The sequence below is a fragment of the Camelus dromedarius genome, chromosome 10 (genome assembly GCF_036321535.1).
Source record: "Camelus dromedarius isolate mCamDro1 chromosome 10, mCamDro1.pat, whole genome shotgun sequence".
NCBI lineage: Eukaryota > Metazoa > Chordata > Mammalia > Artiodactyla > Camelidae > Camelus > Camelus dromedarius.
The window spans coordinates 45,230,694-45,255,232 of record NC_087445.1 but is presented as its reverse complement, the minus strand read 5'-3'; the positions used below and the strand labels follow the sequence as shown (position 1 = coordinate 45,255,232).

Here is a 24,539-nt window from a genome sequence, read left to right as displayed (position 1 = left end):
GTTGTCTCCGTCCTCTGGGATGGTAGATAAATAAGCCAGATATGTTCCACACGGTGTGAAAAGTGTTGTGAATTAGAAAGTAAGGACAGATCGCACTGTGGGAGAATAGTGCTATCAAGCTAAGTATCCTGAAAAGATTTCTCTCAGCAGCAGCTCTTCTTGTTTCTCTAGGTGCTCGTACAAGCAGGGAGACCTCATTGTTGAATTCAAAATGTATCTTTCCAGACAGATTAGCACCTCACGTGTAACAGATTCTTCAACCAGACCCACTCAGTTCCTAGACCCTGCCCTGGCCAGCCCAGTGTCCATAGCTGCAAAACCATCCATACACAACCCACTCAGTGATCACCCACCTGTGAGACACTCTGGACTCAGCAACTGTTTCTAAACGAAAGTAAGTCACTATTTTCAGGAAAATATTCATATCCCTTGTCCTTTTCAGAATTACAAATTCAGTCTTCCCTACTGCTCCAGTAAGGGTAGAGGAAGGGGAAGGGCGAAGTGTTACCCACTTTCATTAGGGTAAGGTAAGGGATGGGAAACATGGCCCATCACCACAAACTTCACAAGAGACAGAAGGGCTCTCAGGAGCAGGTGACATTTATTCCTCACCAAGAGACCTAAGAGAAAGATTTCTCTCTACCACTAACCGTAAGGACTAAACATCCTCCAAAACTCTGAGACAACAGAGGTGAATTCTGGTTATATTATGCCAGAGTAACTCATCCCACCCTATAGCTATATATAGTGCAGGATAGTTTGAGAGTAAAGAGATAGTTTGAGGCAAGTTCTGGACTTTAAGGGGTTTTCTCATTTTGGAAAGGCCTGAAAATTTTTAGAGTAAAGGTTTTGTACTTTTTATAGAAAAATAAAGTTTTTTAAGTACAGGACATCTGAGCAAGATCAAGTAGAGGACCCCAAGATAAAACTGAGAAGGCCACTGTCAGGATCCCTGCAAGGAACTGGTCATCTTTTAGAAGCCAAGAGAGGAAATCAGTATGAGCTGAACTATACCTCTTCCTTTCCCTACACACAAGTCCCAGGATACCTGAAACCCATGCCCCCAGTGCAGTACACAGAGAATGCTAATGTTTCTCTATTAGAAGGAACATTTATTGAGGAGGATCAATATTCTCAGTTGTACTAAAGAAAAATTGTTCTCATCAGAAGATGTGTTATCATGAAATCTGCAAGTTTTATGGGGAAATTTTTTCTCCCTGGAAGTGCTGGAGAAGCAATTTCGGTTTGAATAGAAGAGTCAAATCTCTGAACACAGTGCCTTTATCAGGGGTGAGGGTGGCCGAAGGGACTTGGCATTCTTGGTGCATGCAGGTGGGGCTTGGATGGAGTACAGGCTCCCTGGACGACAGGGAAGAGGGTTGAGTCTGGCATAATACCTGGTCTTCAAAGGCCACAACTTTCTGGGGATGTCTGATCCTGTCTCTGTTCTGTCCGACACTTGTAAGACAACTCCGGTCAGCAGAAACAGCTTCTTGGTTAGAGGACTTGGTACTTGCCCATTCCTCTTGCTGTGAGTTAGAGAGATCCCCACAGTTGTAAGGATGTCCCTGGTCAGATTCTCCCTGGGTCTGAAGTTCCTTCTTGTGCTGACTTAACTCCGAGGCCTCAGATTCGAACCTATGTGCCAGTTTCTCCTCTAGGATCTTCCCAATGGCTGTCATGAGCTCCTGAGCTTCAGGAGGCCCATAATTCACAAAGACAGCTGCACTTTCAACTGAGTCTTGATGCTGCACAGAGGTTGACATGAATTTGGCTTTTTGCTGGGGACTTTCCTGGTCTTTGATTTTTCTCTTACAATCAATCCACTGAAAAAAATGCCTCATCTTTTTTTTGAAGTAACTTTCAGGAGGAAGCTGTTCATTCTGTGACAGAGATGGGGAAGTGTCCTTTATTTCTTGGTTCTCAACAGGGTGGCTCTTCTTTCTGGCTTTAGATGTCCCTATTCCTGAATCCTTACTTCTGTATTCCCCTGCTTTGGAGCCCAGAGGTCTCACTGTCTTATCTGGGCACTTCCATAAGACGTGCTTAGAGGGATCCTGCCACTGCTCTGTGCTGACCCCGCTGTCCTCCAGGTAGACATGCAGCACCTGGGAAGGCACTGTGTCCCCACTGGAGATACCCTGGGCATGAGTCAGTGAAGGCTTGGAAGGCAAGCTGTCTGAAGTCAGGGGCATGTCCGTGAGACAGCGTTGAGCCAGGTTATGTTTCTCACTCTCCAGTTTAAAATTTAACTCACTAAAAAGCTGTTTGTGCAGGTCTGATACTTTAGAGTCTTGAGGAACAAACATTTTTGGTGAGGGAAATTGAGTGGTCAGAGTAGTTTCTACTTTATTTGTATTGACATTTGCCATTTGGGAGCTTTCCAACTTGATGGTTGTCAAGATGTCACAAGATCGTGATTTAAGAGCACACAGCTTCTTGGCCTTGAATGTCTCACTGGGCATGTTGGACATGAAAGAATGTTCTAAATTCTTCTCCCACATCTTTTGGCGCTCAATCATTTCCACTCTATCACTGGAGTTCACATTCTCATCCCTTGGCTCATGTCTACCCCCAGCTTGCCTTATGGGCACCTCTGAAGTGCATCTGTTGTCTCGTACAGTCTCCCTCTGACTCACTTTGTCTTTGTCTCTGTGTGTGAGGAGCTGAAAAGTCTGTCTGCCACGCTCAATTGTCTGGATGTTTCCTGCAAGCTTCTGGTCAATATCAGAGTGTGATGGTTGCAGAGTCCTCTGTCCTTCATTGCCCACAGATGAGATAACAGGGTGAGGACGATCCAGCATGGTGACTGAATTTGTAGTTCTTACCTTGCTTCCCTGAGAAGTTTTAGAGCTTCCTTCAAGGAGCTTGGATACCTCACCTTTGGAATCCACCCCAGAAATATGGATGGTTGAGGAGGGAAAGTCAAACTGGGGGAGAGACCATGTTTTGGTTTCTCTCAACATATAGAATTTTATGGATTCAAGAACCTTGAGAGGCAGTCCCCACTTCTGACTCACACGAAACCTTAAAATATGGGCTTCGAGTACTTTTCGGGTATTGGGATCAAGAAAAGAAAGCTCTAGAGTGCTAATCTGGCTGTAGACCTTATCTACCATTGTGTTTTTTGAATTTGTGTCTTCCATATTGGTCTGGGAACTCCCGGAAAGAGGCCACGTACTGTTGTCAGCCAGCCATGAACGACACACACCTATAGGAATCCTACCCGCAGTGATCTGCCAAGACTTCGTGCTCACATGTAATCTAAGAATGGTTTTTATTTGATTCCAGTCTGTGTCCTTCCTTGAGACATTTAATAATTCACTCCCCAGGTGATTCCTTGAGTGACACACACAGTTACTTTTTGTCTCCAAGGCAGCCCTCAGATTGTGTACTAGGTAGCATTCTGAGACCCTTTGTGGGCTGTCTTCTGGGCCCTTCTCTAAAATATACCCAAGATTCTTCCTCATGTCGTTCCTTAGCTGAAACTGTGTTGGAAACCTCTCATGAAAACTTCCTGGGAGACCTAACTGAATTTTCCCTACATTGTTTCTACTCTGGCCCTGAAGCTCAGAGAGTTGTAAGTGAACATGTGTGCCTTTCTGCTGAGGTACTTCTGTTAATTTACAGTGAGGCTCCATCAATGCTGTTGACTCTAGATTCCTACAGGCTTGGAGATACCAGCGAGGAATTAGTCTCCTTGGAACATGGAGCTCCAGTTTCTCCTGGGGTTCTCCTGGGATAATATGAAAATGGCCAGGAAGGATGGAGACTGGTACATAGGTGTGGGGCGACTGGCTGACTAATGGGAGGTTGGGAGCTCGAGGACAAGTGGCTTCTTGAGATTTTTGGAGCACAGGAACTAAACCGCAGAAACTTCCCTGTTGTTTCTGCAATACATGCCGTTCCAGGTGTTGATTTTCAGTTGCAATGTGAAAGTCTGACTCATTCTGGAATCTATGGAAAGACACGCCACAGTCCCTAACCTGGGATGAGGAAGACGGTAGGATTGGGAGTCGGGATTGAAGGTGGACCTGGGGCCAGACCTGACTGAAAATTAGGGGCTGGGATTGGGGCATAGTTTGAGGCAAGGGTTGCGGATGTACACTGGGGAGGGGGAGGGGGTGAGAATGAAGAAATGGCGAAGATTCTTGATCCTGCATTTTGACTGCAGAAGTATTACAGATTCTGTTGAATAAGATGAAATGAGGCTCTAGTGGGGAACCACGACTAGAAACCAGGAGAGTAGCCACTAGGGACTCACTGTGCAAGGAGGGAAGACCCCAGAAGAGCTGGTGATATTTCTGTGGCAAATTTTCCCCCAAAGTCTTGACATATGGGAGCTGCTGACAAATGTGCAGCTGCTCTGATTTGCTTTCAGTATTCCAGCTAGCTTGGGGGGCTGTACTATCCTGTGTGTCAGGCGAATGCAGTGAATTCTCTGAAGATGTCTGTTGGTACTCAGACCACATTTCTTTTGAGAATGATGCCTCTTCCTCCTCTTTCTTCTCTAAATGCTGGAAGGCCATTTTCTTTTTTATTTGTCTCTCCAAGAGTTCCTGGATATTAAGGCCAAGGAAAGAATGGCTCATTGCCTCCATGTGCTTGGTAATAGAGTCTCCCCAGAGACAGGTCTCTGGTATATGAAAGGAAACAGGCTCACGCCGAAAATCAGAGTGTGATAATGTGGGGAGAAACACGGTGTTGGCATGAGCCTGCCACCAGGAGAAGTCTGAAGTTGACAGACTTGAATGATCAGTGCCTCTGATTGTTGGAACACAAGCGGACAACCCAGCAGGGTTATCTGGAGATGATTTCTCCAAAACAGGTTTCAGTAAGATGGCAAACGATTTAGACTGAGTGACAGTTAAAGTGCAGTCTGGCTGTGGTGAAATAGGCAGGGTTGGTGGTGCATGATGACAAACAAATGAATCAGGGGGATTCACTGCCTGGGACAGAACTGGTAAGGGGTTGATATCTTGGGAAAAGGTGGGATCGAGAGAGAAGATGGTATTCAGAGGCATCGTGCCCTCTGCTGGGACAACAGGATCTGCTGTCTGAGTGTCATGTGCTAGGAGAGGGGGAAACGCAAGGGGTTGGGGTGAGGAATAGTCCACTGGGAATTCAGAATCCAAAGAAGGAAAAGGCCCTGGTGCCAGAGAGTGACCTAGTGGTGAGGGTGAAAAAAAGTCAACTAAGGGGGTCATTGGGTTAGGTGAGAGACTAGAGGGGGCCAGTGGGGAAGGTTCAGACAGGGAGGCTGATGCTAGGTCTCTTAGAGGGACTACTGAGAAGGCAGGGGACAGAGTAAATGATGACTCAGTCACAGGAGATGTAGAAACCAAAGGGGATGCAGAGGAAGTAGCATCTTCCAGGGCCTCCGGGTGCAGCAGCCAGTTGACCTCAGCAGTTGCATTATTACACACCTCACAGAAGGGGTCTGGACATAACAGTTGACGAAAGCGGGTGGTATCATCATGCCGGCCCAGGGGGCTGCAGGAGACAGGAAGTACAAAGCTTCAGCCAGGACCAGAAGAAACATGAAACCCTGGCAGTTCTGGCAATAATATGGCTGCCCAGTGTATACTATCCTTTCACATTCTTTTACTTCCTTAATCTCACAGTGTATCTTCTATCCCTTTCTCCAAGGCTTTCCCATTCTGAATCTGAGGATTTTCTCTCCCATGTCAATCCCAGGCTTCACTGAGGCTCTAGAAATTCAAATACTCCATTAAAAAGAGGGATACAGGAAACAAGGTAATGTTTAGTCACCTTTGAAGAAGAGAGAGCACCTTCCTTTCCTCCTCTACTTCGCTCTGGCAAGCTCTTGAACCTAAGAAACCAGGAGTGTGATGAAAAAGAGACCTTATAGGAGGCTGAGTAGAATGTCCTTTAGTGGTACCCTTGGTGGATTGGACTTGGAGAGCCCCAAGAATTAGGATATAGGATCACATGGTCAATGATAATAATAACAAGGCTCAAACATGTATGTTGCTTTATCATTCACAAAGGGCTTTTATATGTGTTATCCCATGTGATATTCAGAACCACCCTTTGAGAAACATAGCTCAATGGTTATTTACCTCAAAGAAGAATCTGATCATCCAGGAAGTCAAAGGACTTTTACAAAGTCAGGACACAGAAGTTCTGACTCTCAACATCTCACATGGCCACCTGCTGCGAAACACCCATTGCCCAGGTCCATCACTGCTTCAAGCCCAGCGATGGCAGAGCAGGGAATCTGAGAAGTGTCTCAGGCTCTAACTGCCTTCCCATGAGCCTCTACTCTGAGAGCTCTGGTTTCTGACAGGGACTGTATCTAGCAAGTGACGTCCTCAGAGATCATGGACATGGGACCTCATGGAAAGGACAGGAAGGGTCACCCTTGGAGAGATCAGGTGGAATAGGCAGAACTTTACCTTTCGATGTTCCACCTTTCCTTCTCCTCTTGGCTCTGCCCTGACGCTGAGAACAAAAAGAAAAGAATGAGGGGCCAAGACTCATTTCTCTCTCCTCTCTGGGAGACTCAGATATTCATTACCCATGGTTAATATGATTCTCTACTTTAATTAATAGGACTTTGTGTTCTATCCTTTGACCAATTTTAAAGGTTTAAAATGTTTCAGTTTTTCCTTCCTTGAAAAACTCAAAAGAATTTTGTCTGTAAGGCCCACACTTGATATTCTCAGTCAGAAGTCATCTGCTCAAGGAGGGCAGAGAATCTGAGGCCAACAGTCACATCCGTATCCCTCAGATAGGACCCTGTATCCTGGAGCCCGGCCTCTGGACTCTGCTCAGAGGCTCAGCACTGCTGCCCTGATCAGCCCAACACAAAGGAAGGCTTGGTGGAGAGATTCCTGACATGGGAATGTGACTCATGATCAAGTGCTGGGGAACTCTGTTCTCTTGCAGAGATCCCAAACTCTAACTAACCCAGGGCCAGGAACTTACTGTTTGGGATTTTACCCTGGTATCCTCTGAAACACTCAGATGGCGTGTGAGCTTCAAATGGAAGCCTTAGTCCTCCTGAACCCCTAGCCCTGCCTGGTCTATTTCCCTAGAAGGATGGTGTTCTGTCCTATCCTTGGACTTCCCGACTCAGGTATCTCTCTGACCCGAACAAACTCATTGAGAAATATTAGAAAAGGAATAAGAAAATAAAGATTCATCCTTTGAGGGGCAACTTCTGCTTCCAGCTCCAACATTTAAAGAGCCTGGGAGTCATCCCTGCAGTCTTGAGAAGAAGCAAAAAGCTGAACAAATTGAAAATCAGACTTTTCTTGGAGCATTAGAGGATTGAGGCTGCAGAGCAAACCACTCTCCAAAATCTTCAGAGAGGATAAATGCAGAGAATTGTAGTTGAAGTCACCTTACCTGGAGCAGAAGCCACTGAAGCCAAAACTGGTAGGAACACTTAAAATGACACTTCAACAAGTTGCTAGAGGATGCATGTGGGCTAGCACGAGAGTGAGAAACTCCTAGAGTCACTGTATTAAGGGGACCTTCACATATTCATGGGTTTTACCTACAGGAACCCCGCTAGATTCTCAAAGTAAAGAGCCATGAAAAATGCTTATGTTTCTGGTGGGGGAGCGTAGGAATGGGAAAAAAGGTAACAATTCTGAAAGCATTTTGAAATATCCCCTGAATGTTCTCCATAACAGGAGCTTACTCAGCAGAGGAAAAGACTACCAGAGTTTTATCCCACGTGGGAGAAGGGAAATTATCCAACTCCAGCTCCCTCTAGCCTTCCTGTCTCTTTTAAAGAGTGAAAAGAAAGAAAGAGAGAAAACAATTAGAAATGCTCGTGAACATCAAAACCCAGGGACACAGGCCTGCTAAAAGGCATTTAATAATATTCCCTTCCCCGGCCGCTTACTATCACACATCAACAGGGCTCCAGTATGATAATAGAGGATCATAGCTGAGAGAACTGCAAGGCATAGGCTCTATATGAAGAGGAGATTTAGGGAAACCTAAAGACACCAGGGGAGATTAAAACAAGGACACTACAGGAAGTTGAATTCTCTGACCTACAGCTACATATTAAACACAACCCAACACCTAGACAGATTAACAGAAAACTTCACACTAAAGGTCTCTTTACTGCAGTTGCTATTACCCAGTACATCATGTCTGGCTTTCAACAACAACAACAAAATGCAAGGTAAGATAAAAGACAAGAAAAAGCAGTCTAAATAGATAAAGCAAGGATCAGATCCACATTTAGATATGACACAGATTTTTGAATTATGACACATGGAATCCGAAATAACCTTATATGCTAAGGGCTCTAATGGAGAAAGTAGAAACATGCAAGAACAGATTAACAATAAACAGAGGAAAGGGGAACCCTAAGAAAGAATCAAAAGGAAATGTTAGAGACCAAAAACACTAACAGAAATGAAGAATGCTTTTAATTGGCTCATCTGTAGATTGCCTATGGCCAAGGAAGGAATAAGTCAGTTTGAATATATGTCAGTAGAAACTTTACAAACTGAAATGTGAAAAGAAAAAGAATTAAAAAAAAATTTAAACCCAGAATATCCAAGAATTGTGAGACAGTTTCAAAATATGTGACATACATGTAATTGAAATACCAAAAAGAAAAGAACAGAGCAGAAGAAATATTTGAAGAAATAATGGCCTAAGATTTTCCAAAATTAATGATAGATTAACCATAGATTGTGGAAGCTCAGAGAACACCAAGCAGTATAAATACTAAGGAAGTCTATACCTGGACATATTTTATTAAAGCTGTAGGAACCTGAAACATAAACTCTTAAAAGAATCCAGAGGAAAATAAACATCCTACCACTAGAGGAACAAGGATAAGAATTATGGGCTTGTCATAAGCCATGCAAACAAGAAGAGAATAGAGTGAAATATTTAAACTGTTGAAAGGAAAAAAAAAAAAACACCATCCTAGAACTTTATATCTAGTGAAATTATCCTTCAAAAGTGAAGAAGAAATAAAAACTTTCTTAGACAAACCAGAGAATTCATCAGCAGCAGACCTGCCCTGAAATAAAAGTTAAAAGGAGTTCTTCAGGGAGAAGGAAAATGATAACTTGGATCTACGTACAAAGAGGGGAGAGAAGGAATAGATGAAGGTAAAATGAAACTTTTATTTTTTATTCTCAATTGATCTAATAATATTAATGATGATGTATTGGGTGATTACAATATATGGATAAGTTAAATGAATGACATCAATGTTACAAGGGACAGAGGGTGGAATTGAGAACTCTGTTATAAGGTACCTGCACTACCTATGAAGTGGTATAGTGTTATAGGAAAGTGGACTTAGATTAGTCATAAAAGGATATTACAAATTCTGGGGCAACCACTAAAATATTTTTTAAAGAAGACAACAATATGCTAAGAGAAGAGAGAGCATGGAATCATATAAAGTGCTTGTTTAAAACCAGAAAAGGCAGAAAAAGAGGGGAGGGGGAAAAGTTGTCTATAAATGCTCACTTTAAATATAAAGATACAGATAGGTTAAAAGTAAAGGGAAAGAGAAAACTGTACCATGCTAACACTAGCAAAAGAGCACAAGAGGAACTATATTAATTTTACACAAAGTAGACTTAAGAACACGGAAAATTATCAGGGATAAAGTAGGGCATTACATAACAACAAAAGGGTTAATTCTCCAAGAAGACGCAACAATTCTTAACATGTATACTGTCTAACAACAGAGTGTCAAAATACGTAAAGCAAAAACTGGCCCAACTGCAAAGAGAAATAGATGAATCCACTGTTACTTTTGGAGACTTCAACACTCCTCTATCAGAAATGGACAGATTCAGCAGACAGAAAATCAGTAAGGATATAACCTGAACAGCACCATCAATCAACTTGATCTAATTAGCATTTATAGAATACTTCATTCAACAATAGAATACAAATTGTTCCCAAGTACACATGGAACATTGACCAAAACAGACCACATTCTGGGCCACAAAACACACCTTAACACATAAAATAGAAATCATAAAGTACGTTTTCAGACCATAATGGAATTAAACTAGAGATCAATTACAAAAGGATAGCTGGAAATGCCAAAATGTTTGAAGAATAAACAGCATGCTACTAACACATGGGTCAAGGTAGAAATCTCAAGAGAAAAAAATATTTTAAACTAAATGACAATTAGAATGCAACTTGTCAAAATTTGTGAGACACAGCAAAAGCAGTACTTAGAAAGAAACTGATAGGATTGAATGCATCAATTTGAAAAGAAATACTTAATACCTTTGAGGGGCTTCGGTTTACTGACCTGATTGACATCTCGCTGTTTCCAAAATACTGGGAAACATGAATTCCTCTTTAGGTAGCACAGTGAAAGAAGAAGGAACCCCACCCCACACACAAAGGCAAGGATGGGAAAACCTAGGAAGTTGAGCAGGAACTCAGCCATGGTGTAATAAGGCTTCTCAGAAAGAAGATGGTCTGAATCATCAGAAGTGCATTGCTGCATCAGGCATCTGGGCATTGAGAGTGCACATTCTAGACTAGAGTTCTAGGCCCACATCACAGAGGTTTAGCATAGACTCCAAAGGTTCTTGAGGGTGGGGGAGGGGACAACACAGGAGAGATGAACCCACAACCCTTCCCCCACCACCTAGTCCACCACATCTGTCCATCCCTCCAGGGCCCTTTAGATACCTGTAGCTTACCTTCCACCTCCATACATTCCCTAGACCCAGACCATATATTACCTTAGTGAAATTTTCTATTTATTCCATCTGTTACCCAGATATTACCTGAGACTCTTTTACTGCTTGGTGATCTCTCTTTGGACCCCACATAAGCTTTAAAAGTCTGCTATGCCCAGGGATTTACACCTCAAGATCCACTCTGCCCTCAACTACAGCTTCTTCTCAAACATAATGTTTTTACCTGTGTGAAGTCAGAAATATACCCAGCAGCAGCCCCACACCGTCCCACATCTCCTAGAAAGAATCCACATTACCAAAAAGCATGAGAATGCAGAGTAGCCTGTACCAGTGAACAGGAAGCATGACAAAAAGGGAAATTGGCATGGCACACCCATGAACCCACAGCAAGCAACTTAAAAATCTTAGTACTTCTTTTTCCCCAAAAATCCCACTTAGGCTGTTCAGCTCCCAAGGGTCCTCAGATCTAGCCCCCTTCACCCATAGTGTCTCAACCCACTGCTCCTCCTTTCTTCTGCCAAATCCTGTCTCTCCCCACAACATTTAACATTTTTCCTTTATTGTACAGGACACAACCTGCAGGACCAAACTCATCTTGATTTAGGGAGTAGGTTTCTCTTTGGAATAACTTCTAATGAGCAGTTACATTTAGAGACAGCTTTTGGCTTTTTTGAATCACAGGTACGGTTACTTCTTCCATGAAAAGTTTTATGATTTTTTTCCCCATCTATTTGCTAACTTTTCACCAAAATTCTTTTTGGCATGGCTATACCTTTTTAAACAATAGTCATTTTTGTTGTTACATTTGGTGTATATGTATTGACTTTATTTCCCTACGCTAGCTAGTCATTTAATAGTTGTAACCCTTATAGCTTCATTATTTAGATTATGAATGCTGAAATTAAGCCCTGTGTCATTTCCTTGCTTTGCATGCCTGCATTCTCTTGCTGATTCCAATGAATCAGTCTTGACCCAGACATCCCCATTCTTTCCCTCGCATATGAGGAAGCTTTACCAGTAATGACAGCTCTTTCTCTGCCTGTCTTCTGCATCCACAGCTCCACCATTTTTGCTACCCAAAAGAAAAGCCCACCCCATCTCACATACCCTCCTCCCTTGCCTGCAGGAGGTGTGTCTGTTCAGAAAAATCCCTCTACATATCTTTATATCTCTGGTATTGTTTTTGTTGTTGTTGTTGTTAATAGAAAGTCTAGTCCTGACTGTCCCTAAGGTTCTTATGTTTCACAACTGTAAAACCATCCTTTAAACTCTGAGCAAGATAAGCTCCACCAAAAATTTTTCCAGGTGAGTAGGGGTTATAAAAATGACACATCAAATATACTCTTCAAAAAATGGCCTTGTTATAAAAAAGACTGAGAAACACTGATCCAGATTAAAGGAGACGAAAGACACATGTCAACTAAATGCAATATGTGATTCTACACTGAATCCTGTAATGGAGGTTTTTTTAAAAAGCCACAAAGGACATTACTCAATAAATTGACAAAAATGGAATATGAATGGGATATTAATTAAAAGTTTTATGCCATTGTTAAATTTACTGAAGAGGATAAATTACTATATGTAAGAAAATCTTGTTCTTAAATACACAATGAAATATTCAAGGAGAAGGTGCATGATACAGGAAATGTATTCTCAGATGTTCAGGAATGTATGCATATTTTTCATATATATGTGTATGTGTGTTTATTCATATAGAGAGGAAAGGGAGGCAGGGACTGAAGGAGACAGAAACAGACATAAAGAGACGGGAGAGAGATTGCAAATGGGTCAAAATGTCAATAGGTAAGTCTGGATAAAGGGTAGATGGCTTTACCAACCATGCAACTTTTCCACAAGTTTACTTTCAAATGAATACATTTTAAAAAATACATTGACTGCTGTTCTGAATTGTACATAACCTTTGAGATTTCTGGCTTTGATTCCTGCAGCTGCCACCACCACCATATCCAGACCCCAGAAGGGTTTAATGCCAACTGTAAAATTTATCTCAGGTTCTGTCCCAGGCAAGGAATCTGGGATCCTCTGCACATTTCAACAGTTTTACAGAATGCTGGAGAATAGCAACTACCACCTAAAAAATAAAAAAGGTCTTTAAAACTTATTCACAATATGAAAAAGGACCCCCAATTTGTTTTCTTATCTGGTGCCACCACATCATTCACCTTCTGGGGTTTTGTGGTGTGAATTGGTTTTCCAGCGCTTTGTCTGCTCTGCTTGTCAGCGACCACTCCTTCACCAGACTTCCATCTTCCAAAAATGTGTTGACATCTTTTGTTGTATCCTCTCTCCTTCTTGTTATCTTGAAGAGCTTACTCTTTTTAAATTCCTTGTTTTAACAGCTTTATTGAAATATAGTTCACATACCATACAATTCACCCATTTAAAATAATTCTAGGATTTTTAGTATATTCACAGACATGTGCTTCACCAGAGTCAATTTTTAAAACATTTTCCTGACTTCAAAAAGAAACCCCGTAAACTTTAGCTATTATCCCCCTCATCCCCCTGGCCTAAGCAACTACTAATCCACTTTCTGTCTTCTCTAGGGCTCCCTATTCTGGACATTTCGTATGAATGGAATCATACATGGTCATTTGTAACTGGCTTCTTTAACTTAGCATAATGTTTTCAAGGTTCATCCATGTTGTAGCATTTATCAGTGCCAAAAATATTATACTGTATGGCTATATCGTATTTTATTTACCTACTCATCAGCTGATGGATATTTGGGTTGTTTCCACCTTTTAACTGTTATGAATAATACCACTATGAACATTTGTTTACAAATTTTTGTGTGGACATATGTTTTCATTTCTCTTGCATGTATGTACCTAGGAGTGGAATTGCTGGGTCATAATGGCAACTCTATGTTTAACATTTTGAGATACTGCCAGACTGTTTCCCAAAACAGCTGCTCCATTTTTCATTCCCATGAGCAATGTAGTAGGGTTCCAGTTTCTTCAAATTCTCACCACCACTTGCTTTACTCTGACTTTTTGATTCTGGCCTTCCTTGTGTGTGTGAAGTGTTATCTTAGCAGCTTTGATTTGCATTTCCCTAGTACACCTCTTCACGTCCCCCACCCTGGGCCCCATTCCACCTTTTGTCTCTCCCAGGGCCTCCAGAGAATCTGCCTTCTGCAACCATAAGCGTCAGATAACGTAGGATCAACGTCCTAACTCTGGATAAGAAGATGAAAGTAGGGAGAGAAGGCTATAGTGGTCATCTATTTTTTGGTGGTTGTTGTCATTTTAACAGCCAGCATCCATAAGTCTGTCTGGAAGAACTACCTCAAGTGCTCTCTAGGACATTCACACTATTTTTGAGTCGCAGACAGTACAAGTGGAGTTGCCTTCCGTCTAGACCTCAATTATAAGGATGGGTATGTGTGCAGCTTTGGTCAAAAAAAAAAAAAAAAAAAAAAAGCAGGCCCATGGTGAGCCCTCAAAAATCTGTAACCCTAGTGCATAGTCTAGGACTCACCTCTGGTTCACGAGCTGCAGGTATTCTGGGGGAGGTCTACCATGTCTCCACCAAGGATATTAGTATCAAAGGTGGCCCTCCATCCTGATAGGTGAACTGTACACAAGATCTCGTATACTGCCATCAAACATAGATAGAAGGAAAGCACCAAGTTCACATTCCCCAAAGAGGGGGATGCCATGCTTGATGACATCCCTGGATATATTGTTTTAGCACTCAAGGATACCCCCGTTCCTTTTTGGTATAAGGCATGGGTGTGGTGTGCAGTGTTCCGATCAGCCTCAAGGACATGATCAGGCTGAGGAATAGGGGAGCAGCACAGGGTCCCAATATGGGAATGATGAGGCATAAACCTTTGTTCCATCAGGAAGGACATTCTTTCCTTCACTTTTTCTTACTATCCCACTCACTTTAAGGCATCTTTTCCTTACTCTCAGCTTTATGACAGATTCTTAAGCAGCTTCTATGCTGTTCCTAGACCTTACCACAACCAGCCCAGGACCCAGTACAGCAATAACCCCTGCCCAAACAGTGCCATTCAGAGTTCAGCCACCTGTAGGAGCCTCTGGTCACTGGGTTCTAAATAATGATTAAGCTGTTGTTTCTTCAGCTTTATTTTCAGAAAGTATTATACCTGTCTTAACCCTCTTCAGATATAGAAGACCTGTCATCCCTACTTCTCTAAAGGATATAAAACATTCAATGAGGGGGAGTGCAGACTGCTACGCATTTTCATTAAGGCTGAGTTAAGAGGCAGGAGAGGAAGCCTGTCTCCTCAAGCTTCATCAGGGAGGAAATGGGCTTTTAGGGCACATGATACCTATTTCTCAACAACAGCTCCAGGGCACTGGTCACCTTTTAGCCAAAGTCAAAGGAAGCAAGCAGTAAGAACTGAACTCTCCTTCCCCTACAAACAAGCCGAGTTACCCCAAATGCATACCCCCAACACCATACACAGAAAAGATATATTAGAGAAACATTTATTGGGAAGAATGAATATTCTCCACAAAGAAGGAATTATTTTGGAGTGGGAAATTTTCCTCCATGGAAATCCTGGAGAAGCATTTTCTGTCTAAACAGTAGAGACAGATCCCTGAACACAGAGCCTTCAGCAGTGGTGATGGCAGCTGGAGGGCCCTGGCCAGCTTGATGCCTGCAGGTGGGGTTCAGATGGGGCACAGGATCCCTACGGGGCACTGGTGGGGGATGTTTCTGACACAATAGCTGGTCCTTAAATGCCACAACTTTCTGGGGGTGTCTGTTCCTGTCTCTGATCCGTCTAGCACTTGGAGGATGACTTGGACCAGCAAAGATAGCTTCTTGATGGCAAGACTTGGTATTTGTCACTTTACAGGAGGGAGCCTCATAGTTGAGAGGATGCCCCTGAACCGGCTCTGCTCGGATCTGCACTTCTGCCTTTTGCTGAGTTTTCCCAAACTGCACTGGGGAAGGAAGGGGCTCTTGAGAGCAGGTGACATCAGTTGCATGCTGACACCCCAGTTTCTCCTCTAAGAACTTCCCAATGTCTGTCATGATTTTCTGAGCTTCAGTCGTCCTTGTAAAGGCAGCTTTACTTTTAACGAGGCCTCTGCTCTGGGCAGTTAATATGGGGCTGCCTTTTTTCTGGGGATCTTCTTGCCTTTTGCATTTTACCCCAGGATAAAGCCATTGCAAAAAATGCTTCATTCTTTTTTTGATAAGGCTTTCAGAAGGAGGCTGTCCCTTCTGTGATAGGGTCTGGGAAGACTTGCTCCCAAGTGTCTCCTCAACTGCCATCTCCTGAGTAGGGAAACTCTTCCTTTCAGGTTGGGATGTCCCAAGCCCTGCATCGCCTCCACCAAGCTCTTCTGCTTTGGGTCCCAGAGGGCTCACTCTCTTTGCAGTTGGTGGGAAATTCTTACCCTGGCACCTCCTTAAGACATGTTTAGGGACCCAAGTCTCCTGCTGCTGCTCCATCCCGAGTCCTCTATCACCTAAATGGACATGTAGCACCTGGGAAGTGCCCATGTCCCCACCTGAGACACCCTGGGTATGAGTCAGTGAGGCTTTGTAAGTCAAGTTATCTGAAGCAAGGGACATGTCAGTAGCTTGGCCTTGAGCCTGGCTATGTTCCCTGTTCTCCAATTTACATTTTAACTCACCAAACAGTTGTTCTTTAAGGTCTAATGATTTAGGATCTGGGGGAACTGGTAGCTTTGGTGGGGGGTTTTTGGTGGTCACAGTAGTTTCTACTTTACTCTCATTCAGGTTTATCATTTGGGAGCTTCCTGGCTTGCTGGTTGTCAACATACCAATAGTTTTTAATTGAAGAGTATTGAGCTCCTCAGCCCTGAATATCTCCCTAGACACTTTGGGCATGGAAACAGGTTGGGACTTCTCCATGTTTTTGCCCTGTTGCTTTTCTGCTCTATCACTGGAACTCATACTCTTACACTGTGGCTTATCTCTGGCCCCAGCTTGCTTTGCAGGCAGCTTTGGGGGGTATCTATTGGCTAGTAGAGCCTGTCTCTGACTTGCTTTCCCTCTGACGCAGTGTGTGACAGGTAGAGGAGTCTGTCTGGCATTCTTAAGTCTCTGAACATCCTCTGCAAGCCCACGGTTGATTTCAGAGCGTGATTGTCTCAGGACCTTCTGTCCTTCTTTGCCCACAGGTGAGGTGGCAGGAAGAGAATGATCCAGAACAGAGGCTGAATTTGTTGTTTCCACTATGTTTCCATAAAGAGATTTAGAGCTTCCTCTAAAGGACTTGAAGCCCCCAGATTTGGAGTCCACCTCAGAAATCACATTGGTCGAAGAGGGGAAGTTGGAATGGGACAAGGACTGGGATGATGCATCTTTCAATTTAAAGATCTCTATGGATTCAACGACTCTAGGGGGAAGTCCCCACACCATCCTCATACGAAACCTTTTGATATGGGTTTCCAGCATCTGGTGTGCACTGGAATCAACAAAGGAAAGATCCTGGCAGGTATTCAGGGAGTAGCTCTCATCCACCGATGATGACAAACTTCTCTGTTTTATCTGAGTGTGGGATTTCACAGAAAGAAACAATGTCTGCTTAATAGCATGCCATGAACTATGCACAGTCCCAGGGAGCCGGCCCTCACTGATTTCCTCAAACTTCTTGCTCAAATGTACTTTGAGGACATTTTCAAGTTGTCTCTGACTTAGACTCCCTGCTAATTCCCTTGAATTTTTCTCTGAGGGACTCTCCATCTGACTGTTTAGGTCTTTCTCAGAGTCATACCCCAGATCCTTATCTGAAGAGCTCTTTGGGTCATTCAACAGATGATATTTTGGGCCATTCTCTTGGCTATGTCCCTGATCCTTCCCCACATCTTCCTCTAGCTGGAGCATTTCTGAGTCCTTCTCATGGAAGCTTCCAGGTTGGCTCAATCCAACATTTAGATTTTTGCTACTCTGACCCTTAAACACAGCGATCAATGAAACTCCATCATTGCTCTCTAACTCAGAAATCTCTGAAAATTGTCTTGGAGGCATCATCAGTGACACAGAGTCGTAGATTCTGCGAGGCAGGCCCCACCGGTGTTGGATGAGCCTCTTCCGAAGGTGATGCTCTAGTTTCTTCCGAAGTTCATCACTGAGAGGAAACTTTCCAGGAAGGATGGAGACTGAAACATGGGCCAGGGAGGGCCGGGAGTGAGGAGTGTCAGAAACTGATGGACAAAACTCTTCTTGAGATCTTTGGACCACAGAGGGTAAACCCCACAAACTTTTCTGTTGTTTCTGCAATATGTTCCATTCCAGGTGTTGAATTTCAGATGAGGCAAGAGACTCCGATTCATTCTGAGGTCTATGGAAACACACTCCACAGATCCTAATCTGGGGTAAAGGACTAGATGGTATGACTGGGAGTGGGGACTGAGGCTGGGCCTGGGGCTGGGCCTGAGTGAGAGGTAGGGGCTGTGGCTGAGGCAGAGTTTGAGGCAAGGGTTCAGGCTGAATCTCAGGCAAGGACAAAGGTAGGGGATGGGGAAGTAGTGGGGATTCTTGGCCTGTGGAGGTATTCGAGATTCCATTGAAAATAAAGATTGAGGAGCCATCACCTGAGACACGAACAGCAGAAGGCAAGGACTCGCTGTGCAGAGATGGAAGACCCCAGAAGAGCTGGATACGTTTTTGCTGTAAATGGTCTTCTAAGGTCTTAGGATACTGCTGAGGCACATGCAGCTCCTTTGGTTTGTCTCTGCTGCTCCAAAAAGGAAGGGAGATGGCAGAGTCATGCTTATCAGCCACTGATTCTAACATTTTCCCTGGAGAATTTAGTTGGTAGTTTGGGCTAAGTTGTTTTGGAAAAGAATCTTTTTCCTTTTCCTTTTCCTTCCACGTCAGGCAATTGCTCCTTTTTTGGACTTGTCTCTCCAGGAGTGCCAGGACATCAGGGCTGAGAAATGAGAGGTTACCAGGCTCTACAAGGTTGGCTGCAGGGTCTCCCTCAAAAGAGGCCTCTGAAGAATGGAGAGCAAGAAACTCTTGATTGAAATCACATTGTGCCAAGGTCGAAGGGAACAAGTCTTTGGTATGAGCCTGCCACCAGAAGTTTGAGACTGACAGGCTTGAATGGTCAATGCCTTTGATTGTTGGGACATAAGTGGACAGTGCATCTGGGCTATCTGGAGGTGAGTTCTCGGGAACAGGCTTCAATAAGATGGCAAACGATTTAGACTGAGTGACAGTTAAAGTGCAGTCTGGCTGTGGTGAAACAGGCAGGGTTGGTGGTGCATGATGACAAACAAATGAATCAGGGGGATTCACTGCCTGGGACAAAACTTGTAAGGAGTTGATATCTTGGGAGAAGGTGGGATCGAGAGAGAAGATGGTATTCAGAGGCATCGTGCCCTCTGCTGGGACAACAGGATCTGCTGTCTGAGTGTCATGTGCTAGGAGAGGGGGAAACGCAAGGGGTTGGGGTGAGGAATAGTCCACTGGGAATTCAGAATCCAAAGAAGGAAAAGGCCCTGGTGCCAGAGAGTGACCTAGTGGTGAGGGTGAAAAAAAGTCAACTAAGGGGGTCATTGGGTTAGGTGAGAGACTAGAGGGGGCCAGTGGGGAAGGTTCAGACAGGGAGGCTGATGCTAGGTCTCTTAGAGGGACTACTGAGAAGGCAGGGGACAGAGTAAATGATGACTCAGTCACAGGAGATGTAGAAACCAAAGGGGATGCAGAGGAAGTAGCATCTTCCAGGGCCTCCGGGTGCAGCAGCCAGTTGACCTCAGCAGTTGCATTATTACACACCTCACAGAAGGGGTCTGGACATAACAGTTGACGAAAGCGGGTGGTATCATCATGCCGGCCCAGGGGGCTGCAGGAGACAGGAAGTACAAAGATGCAACCAGGACCAGAACAACGGGAAAAGGATCTGCTGACTTGGCAGGGGTGGCGTCACTTGATGCCTGCTGCCCCTTCACACTGCTCCACATTCATGACTTCACAATATGCTCAATTGTACTCACCTGAAGGTCTTTATTCACATACCTACTCCTATGCTACCCCTTCCTATGACTACAGCAGGCTGCACTGAATCCCTGGAATTGCATAGAACATGCTAAAGAGGGGTCAGGAAAGAAGGGGAAAGGCTAGTCACCTGTTCAGAATAGAAATCAGCTTCGTTTTCTCCTCTGTTTCTCTCTGGTGACATCTCCAACCTGAGGAACCAGGAGAGTGAGTTATATGTAAGGAAGGTAGAAGAATAGGTATTATATAGGAGTCCCTTTATGGGAAACCCTTGGGATACTACACTCTGAGAGACTCAAGGATTAGTAGATGAGGTCAAATGGTCAGTGATATTAACAAAGTTCACCTACGTATGCTGCTTCATTTGAAAAGTACTTTCATATATACTATCTCATGTGATGCTCAAAATCACCATGTGAAGCACAGAAATCAGTGTTGCCTCAGAGAGCAATCTGATCATCCAGGACACAGAAGTTCTGACGCTCGACATCTCACATGGCCACCTGCTGCGAAACACCCATTGCCCAGGTCCATCACTGCTTCAAGCCCAGCGATGGGCAGAGCAGGGAATCTGAGAAGTGTCTCAGGCTCTAACTGCCTTCCCATGAGCCTCTACTCTGAGAGCTCTGGTTTCTGACAGGGACTGTATCTAGCAAGTGACGTCCTCAGAGATCATGGACATGGGACCTCATGGAAAGGACAGGAAGGGTCACCTTTGGAGAGATCAGGTGGAATAGGCAGAACTTTACCTTTCGATGTTCCACCTTTCCTTCTCCTCTTGGCTCTGCCCTGACGCTGAGAACAAATAGAAAAGAATGAGGGGCTGAGACTCATTTCTCTCTCCTCTAGGAGACTCAGATATTCATTTTCCTTCCTTGAAAAACTCAAAGACTTTTGTCTGTAAGGCCCACACTTGATATTCTCAGTCAGAAGTCATCTGCTCAAGGAGGGCAGAGAATCTGAGGCTAACAGTCACATCCGTGTCCCTCAGATAGGACCCTGTATCCTGGAGCCCTACCTCCGGACTCTGCCCAGAGGCTCAGCACTGCTGCCCTGATCAGCCCAACACAAAGGAAGGCTTGGTGGAGAGATTCCTGACATGGGAACGTGACTCATGATCAAGTGCTGGGGAACTCTGTTCTCTTGCAGAGATCCCAAACTCTAACTAACCCAGGGCCAGGAACTTACTGTTTGGGATTTTACCCTGGAATCCTCTGAAACACTCAGACGGTGTGTGAGCTTCAAATGGAAGCCTTAGTCCTCCTGAACCCCTAGCCCTGCCTGATCTATTTCCCTAGAAGGATGGTGTTCTGTCCTCTCCCCAGACTGTGCATCTTAGGTATCTCTCTGAGCCAACCAAACTCATTGAGAAATGTGGGGAGAGAAATGGAAACAACAGTAAAGGATATCTGCTGGGGGCTCATCCAGGGTTACTTACCTTTCGGATGTCTTTGGTTTTGCAGAAGGCTGGTAAAGATGGAAACCCCACCAGGTAGCATAGGAATAGAAGGAGCAACCCCAAGCCGCACAGGATGGTGAGGTCGGGGTCAATATCCAAGGATGTTGAGCCAAAGCTCAGACATGGGTCCGTAGGGCTGTTCAAAAATGAGAGAACATTCCATTTTCTGAATTCCATTGTCTGAATCGCAAGGCTGCCTGAAGTTACTGAGCACTGAGAGTGCAGGCGCTTGACTATAGATCAGTGCATCACAGAACACTGAAGAGTCACAAAGGTTTCTGAGGGCAGGGCGGGGGAGGGGACAACATGAATAGAGTGCGCTCACAGCCCCTCCCCCACCCACCAGCCCAGCAGACCCCTCCACCCTTCCTGGGCCGTCTAGGTCCCTCTGCCCTACCCTGCCCTACCCTGCCATCCTGTTTTCCGACTCCACCCTTTCTTTCATTGCTTCATATATTTACCTTAATGAAAATTTCTGCTAGTTCCATCTGTAACTTAGATGTTACCTGGGTCCCCTTTTACTGTTTGGAGAACTTGACCTTGAGTCTCACCAGTTCCACTGCCCTGAAAGTCTAAAATACGGTCTGGGATTTTCACTTGTGGCCAGACATTCACACTCAGGATTATATACATCCTGAAATCCATCTTTCCTATAGAATATTTTTCCTACATGAACCCAGATATAGAACTTAAACTTCTTTCACTCTTAGTTTTGTGAATGTTGAATAACAAATTTTCTTTTTGTTTCAGTCTGCCTTTACCATCTTCAGCCAGAGGGGCTGACTCAAATAATTAAAATGAGTAATTCATTATTCAACATTCACTAAACTAAAATCACTATAAAATCAATGTAAATAATTAAACCTTCAAATAATCTTGTGGATAAGTCTGAGGCACTAATTTTTCTGAAATGAATGAAGCTTAAACTGCATAAAGACTTTCAGGACATCCTAGACAGACAGACAGACAGACAGACACACACACACACACACACACACACACACACACACACACACACGCCTGCCCTTTGACAAACCAAGCTGATATTTTCAAATCTAAGAATAAAGTGTTTTCTCATTTTTCTTCAGTCTCTCATTTTTTATTTTGACTCCACTTCTTACTCTGCCTAAAACACAGACAGTCCCTGCACTCTTCATCAGTATTCTAACAGGTGTACAAATCCCTGTCCTAGTCAGTTTGGGCTGCTGTAACGAAATACCATGGCTGGGTCACTCAAACAACAAATGCTTACTTCTCACAGTTCTGGAGGGTAGGAAGTCCAGAATGAAAGCACAGCAGATTCTGTGTCTGGTGAGTCCTACTTCCTGGTTCATATACAGCTGTCTTCTCCCTGCAACCTCACATGGCAAAAAAAGAGACTAAGGGAGCTCTGTGAGGTCTCTTATAAAGGCACTAATTCCATTCATGAAGGCTCCACTATCATGACCTAGTCACCTCCCAAAGGCCCCATCTCCTAATACCATCATATTGGGATTAGGGTTTCAACATATGAATTTGGTGGGGACACAATGTCCATAACAGTCCCCAAAGGCTGGGATAGGTTCCATTGTGCTAAGTCTCTGGTGGCAGGGTGGGACCTGGGAGTGTCAAAGCCGTAGGGTAGAATCTAGCCTTACCTGATTATCCTTGTGGGCCCTATAAATATAATCTTTTCCTCAGAGTGTCCTACCACAAAAAAAAGCTCTGCTGTATATAATCATCCCCACATGTGTTCAAAAATCAGCTACCTGTCACACGTTTTTCAGGCTCCACTTGTCAGGTTTAAATAATCCCAGTATTTCCCTCCCCTCTTACTACATCTTCTTTTCTAAACCCTTTATCCTCATGACAGCCATCCCCTGAACTGTCTCCTAATGCCTCATGTCTTTCTTACACTGTGATGCCGTTTATTGGACACCCATGGCCTAGCACAGTTACTTGATCTCCTGTGAAAGCGTAAGACAACCTTCAAGCCCGCAGAGTCTTCTTTCAATTATGCAGGCACAGGTAACCTGCCCTGAGGATAAAATCTGCCGAGAGGCACCACTTCCTTCCTGCCTTGATCTGCAGCCTCAGCAGAGTTTTCATTTAATAAATATGTACTGCTGGAAACTAGGAGACACAAGCACCTGTAAGTGGCAGTCTCTGTCCTGAAGGACCTCATGGTGCAGTTTTAGGGAACAGCCCTATCAGATCAAGAGTTACATAACCACACAGGAGAGGGCCCCACGGCACTTGTGAATTGCCAGTAGATCTCTGGAATAGATCAGGGAAGGGACAGATGCTGTGGGTGATAACTGCTCAAACATATTATGCAACTTGGGAAGGCATCCCTGCATGCCTACCCTCTCCAATTTTCTGATACAAATTAATGATTCTTTGAGAAGATGGTTAAAGAGCAGCTTTTCTCTTTTAAAAGGGCATGTGTTGGCTAGATATCCTTACATACATTTGTGTGTCTTGCATTTAAAACCTACATGAAGTTTCAATAAAAGGGCTTTTCCCCAAATGTTAGTAAGATTCCTTTTCAGAACCTTGTAGAAGCATCTTCAGAATTTAAAAAAACAAGATACTAAAGATACAACTTTTTTTGGCTTTTTTTTTTCCTTTTGTACCACCACAAATAAACTCCACTGATGTTCAGCAGGAGAGGCTCATAGCACTTATCCTTCTCAAATTAACACAACTATAAACTATAAATTTATTTGTCTCTTTATAAAGCATATTGCTCTTATTGATTTCAATGGATTTTCAAAAACATCCTGTAATGTAAATAGGACAACAGGTGTCATTGTGCCCATTTATCAGTGAGTAAAACTGAGGCTCAGAAAGGGGAAGCGACTTCCCTAGATCACTCAGCAAATGAGTCATAGAGCCCTGACTTCTAAGTTCCCTATATTCTCAAGGCTTCTCTTTCAAACAACATAAATGACTTCTTAAAATTAAAAGTATGCCCTGGTTCTAAAATTAAAGCAGTTATATGACTAAAAATATTCATGTTGTCCATTAAATACTGCCAAATTTGGAAAGTAAAGAAAAGCGATTTTTGGCATGCTATCACCTCTTTGATAACTTTTCCTTTTCATTCTTAGCACTAGTGTCTGACAGGTTTTCTCTATTGCCCTCTTAAAACCTTCTTTCAAGAACATTACATATGACTCTCAGTCAGGTATAAGTGAATAATAAAAGTTTAAAATGTCATCCCTCCCAGGAACACATTTCACACATTTTACATATATCTAACCCTTAAGCCTTGTGATAAAGCTCTCACTAGAGCATTTCCGGCAGCCATCCGGAGGTGGCAGTGGTAGCTTTTAGGAGCGTGAGATCTTCTCACTACCACCACACAGAAGTCTGGTCCCGGATTTCAGGCTGCACTGAGTTATATTAGCCCCAAGGAGGAGTATTTTCCA

The 24,539-nt window shown here is 43.7% G+C and overlaps 2 protein-coding genes across 6 annotated transcripts in view; both read right to left on the bottom strand.

Annotated features, from left to right (window-relative positions):
* Positions 1-1,165: 1,165 nt before the first annotated feature.
* On the bottom strand, positions 1,166-5,336 carry LOC116152518 (spermatogenesis-associated protein 31D1). Its single transcript, XM_031449513.2, has one exon. It carries the CDS (start codon positions 5,205-5,207, stop codon positions 1,197-1,199), a length of 4,011 nt encoding a protein of 1,336 aa, XP_031305373.2. The 5' UTR covers positions 5,208-5,336; the 3' UTR covers positions 1,166-1,196.
* Positions 5,337-15,156: 9,820 nt separating this feature from the next.
* LOC105086721 (spermatogenesis-associated protein 31D4) overlaps positions 15,157-24,539 on the bottom strand; it is a 154,059-nt gene continuing 144,676 nt past the window's right edge. For all 5 annotated transcript variants that reach the window (XM_064490291.1, XM_064490292.1, XM_064490293.1 and 2 more), the window contains 5 exons: positions 22,379-22,477; positions 21,106-21,262; positions 20,417-20,462; positions 19,798-19,858; positions 15,157-19,515 (listed from right to left, as the gene is read on the bottom strand). In XM_064490291.1, the coding sequence (XP_064346361.1) occupies positions 15,210-19,515; positions 19,798-19,858; positions 20,417-20,462; positions 21,106-21,262; positions 22,379-22,477 (4,669 nt within the window). In that variant the 3' untranslated portion in view covers positions 15,157-15,209. The remainder of the gene's footprint in view (positions 19,516-19,797; positions 19,859-20,416; positions 20,463-21,105; positions 21,263-22,378; positions 22,478-24,539) is intronic.

Coding starts and splice junctions, on each gene's coding strand:
- LOC116152518 (XM_031449513.2), bottom strand. CDS start 5,207: ATGACCCCCTTAGTTGACTTTTTTTCACCCTCACCACTAGGTCACTCT.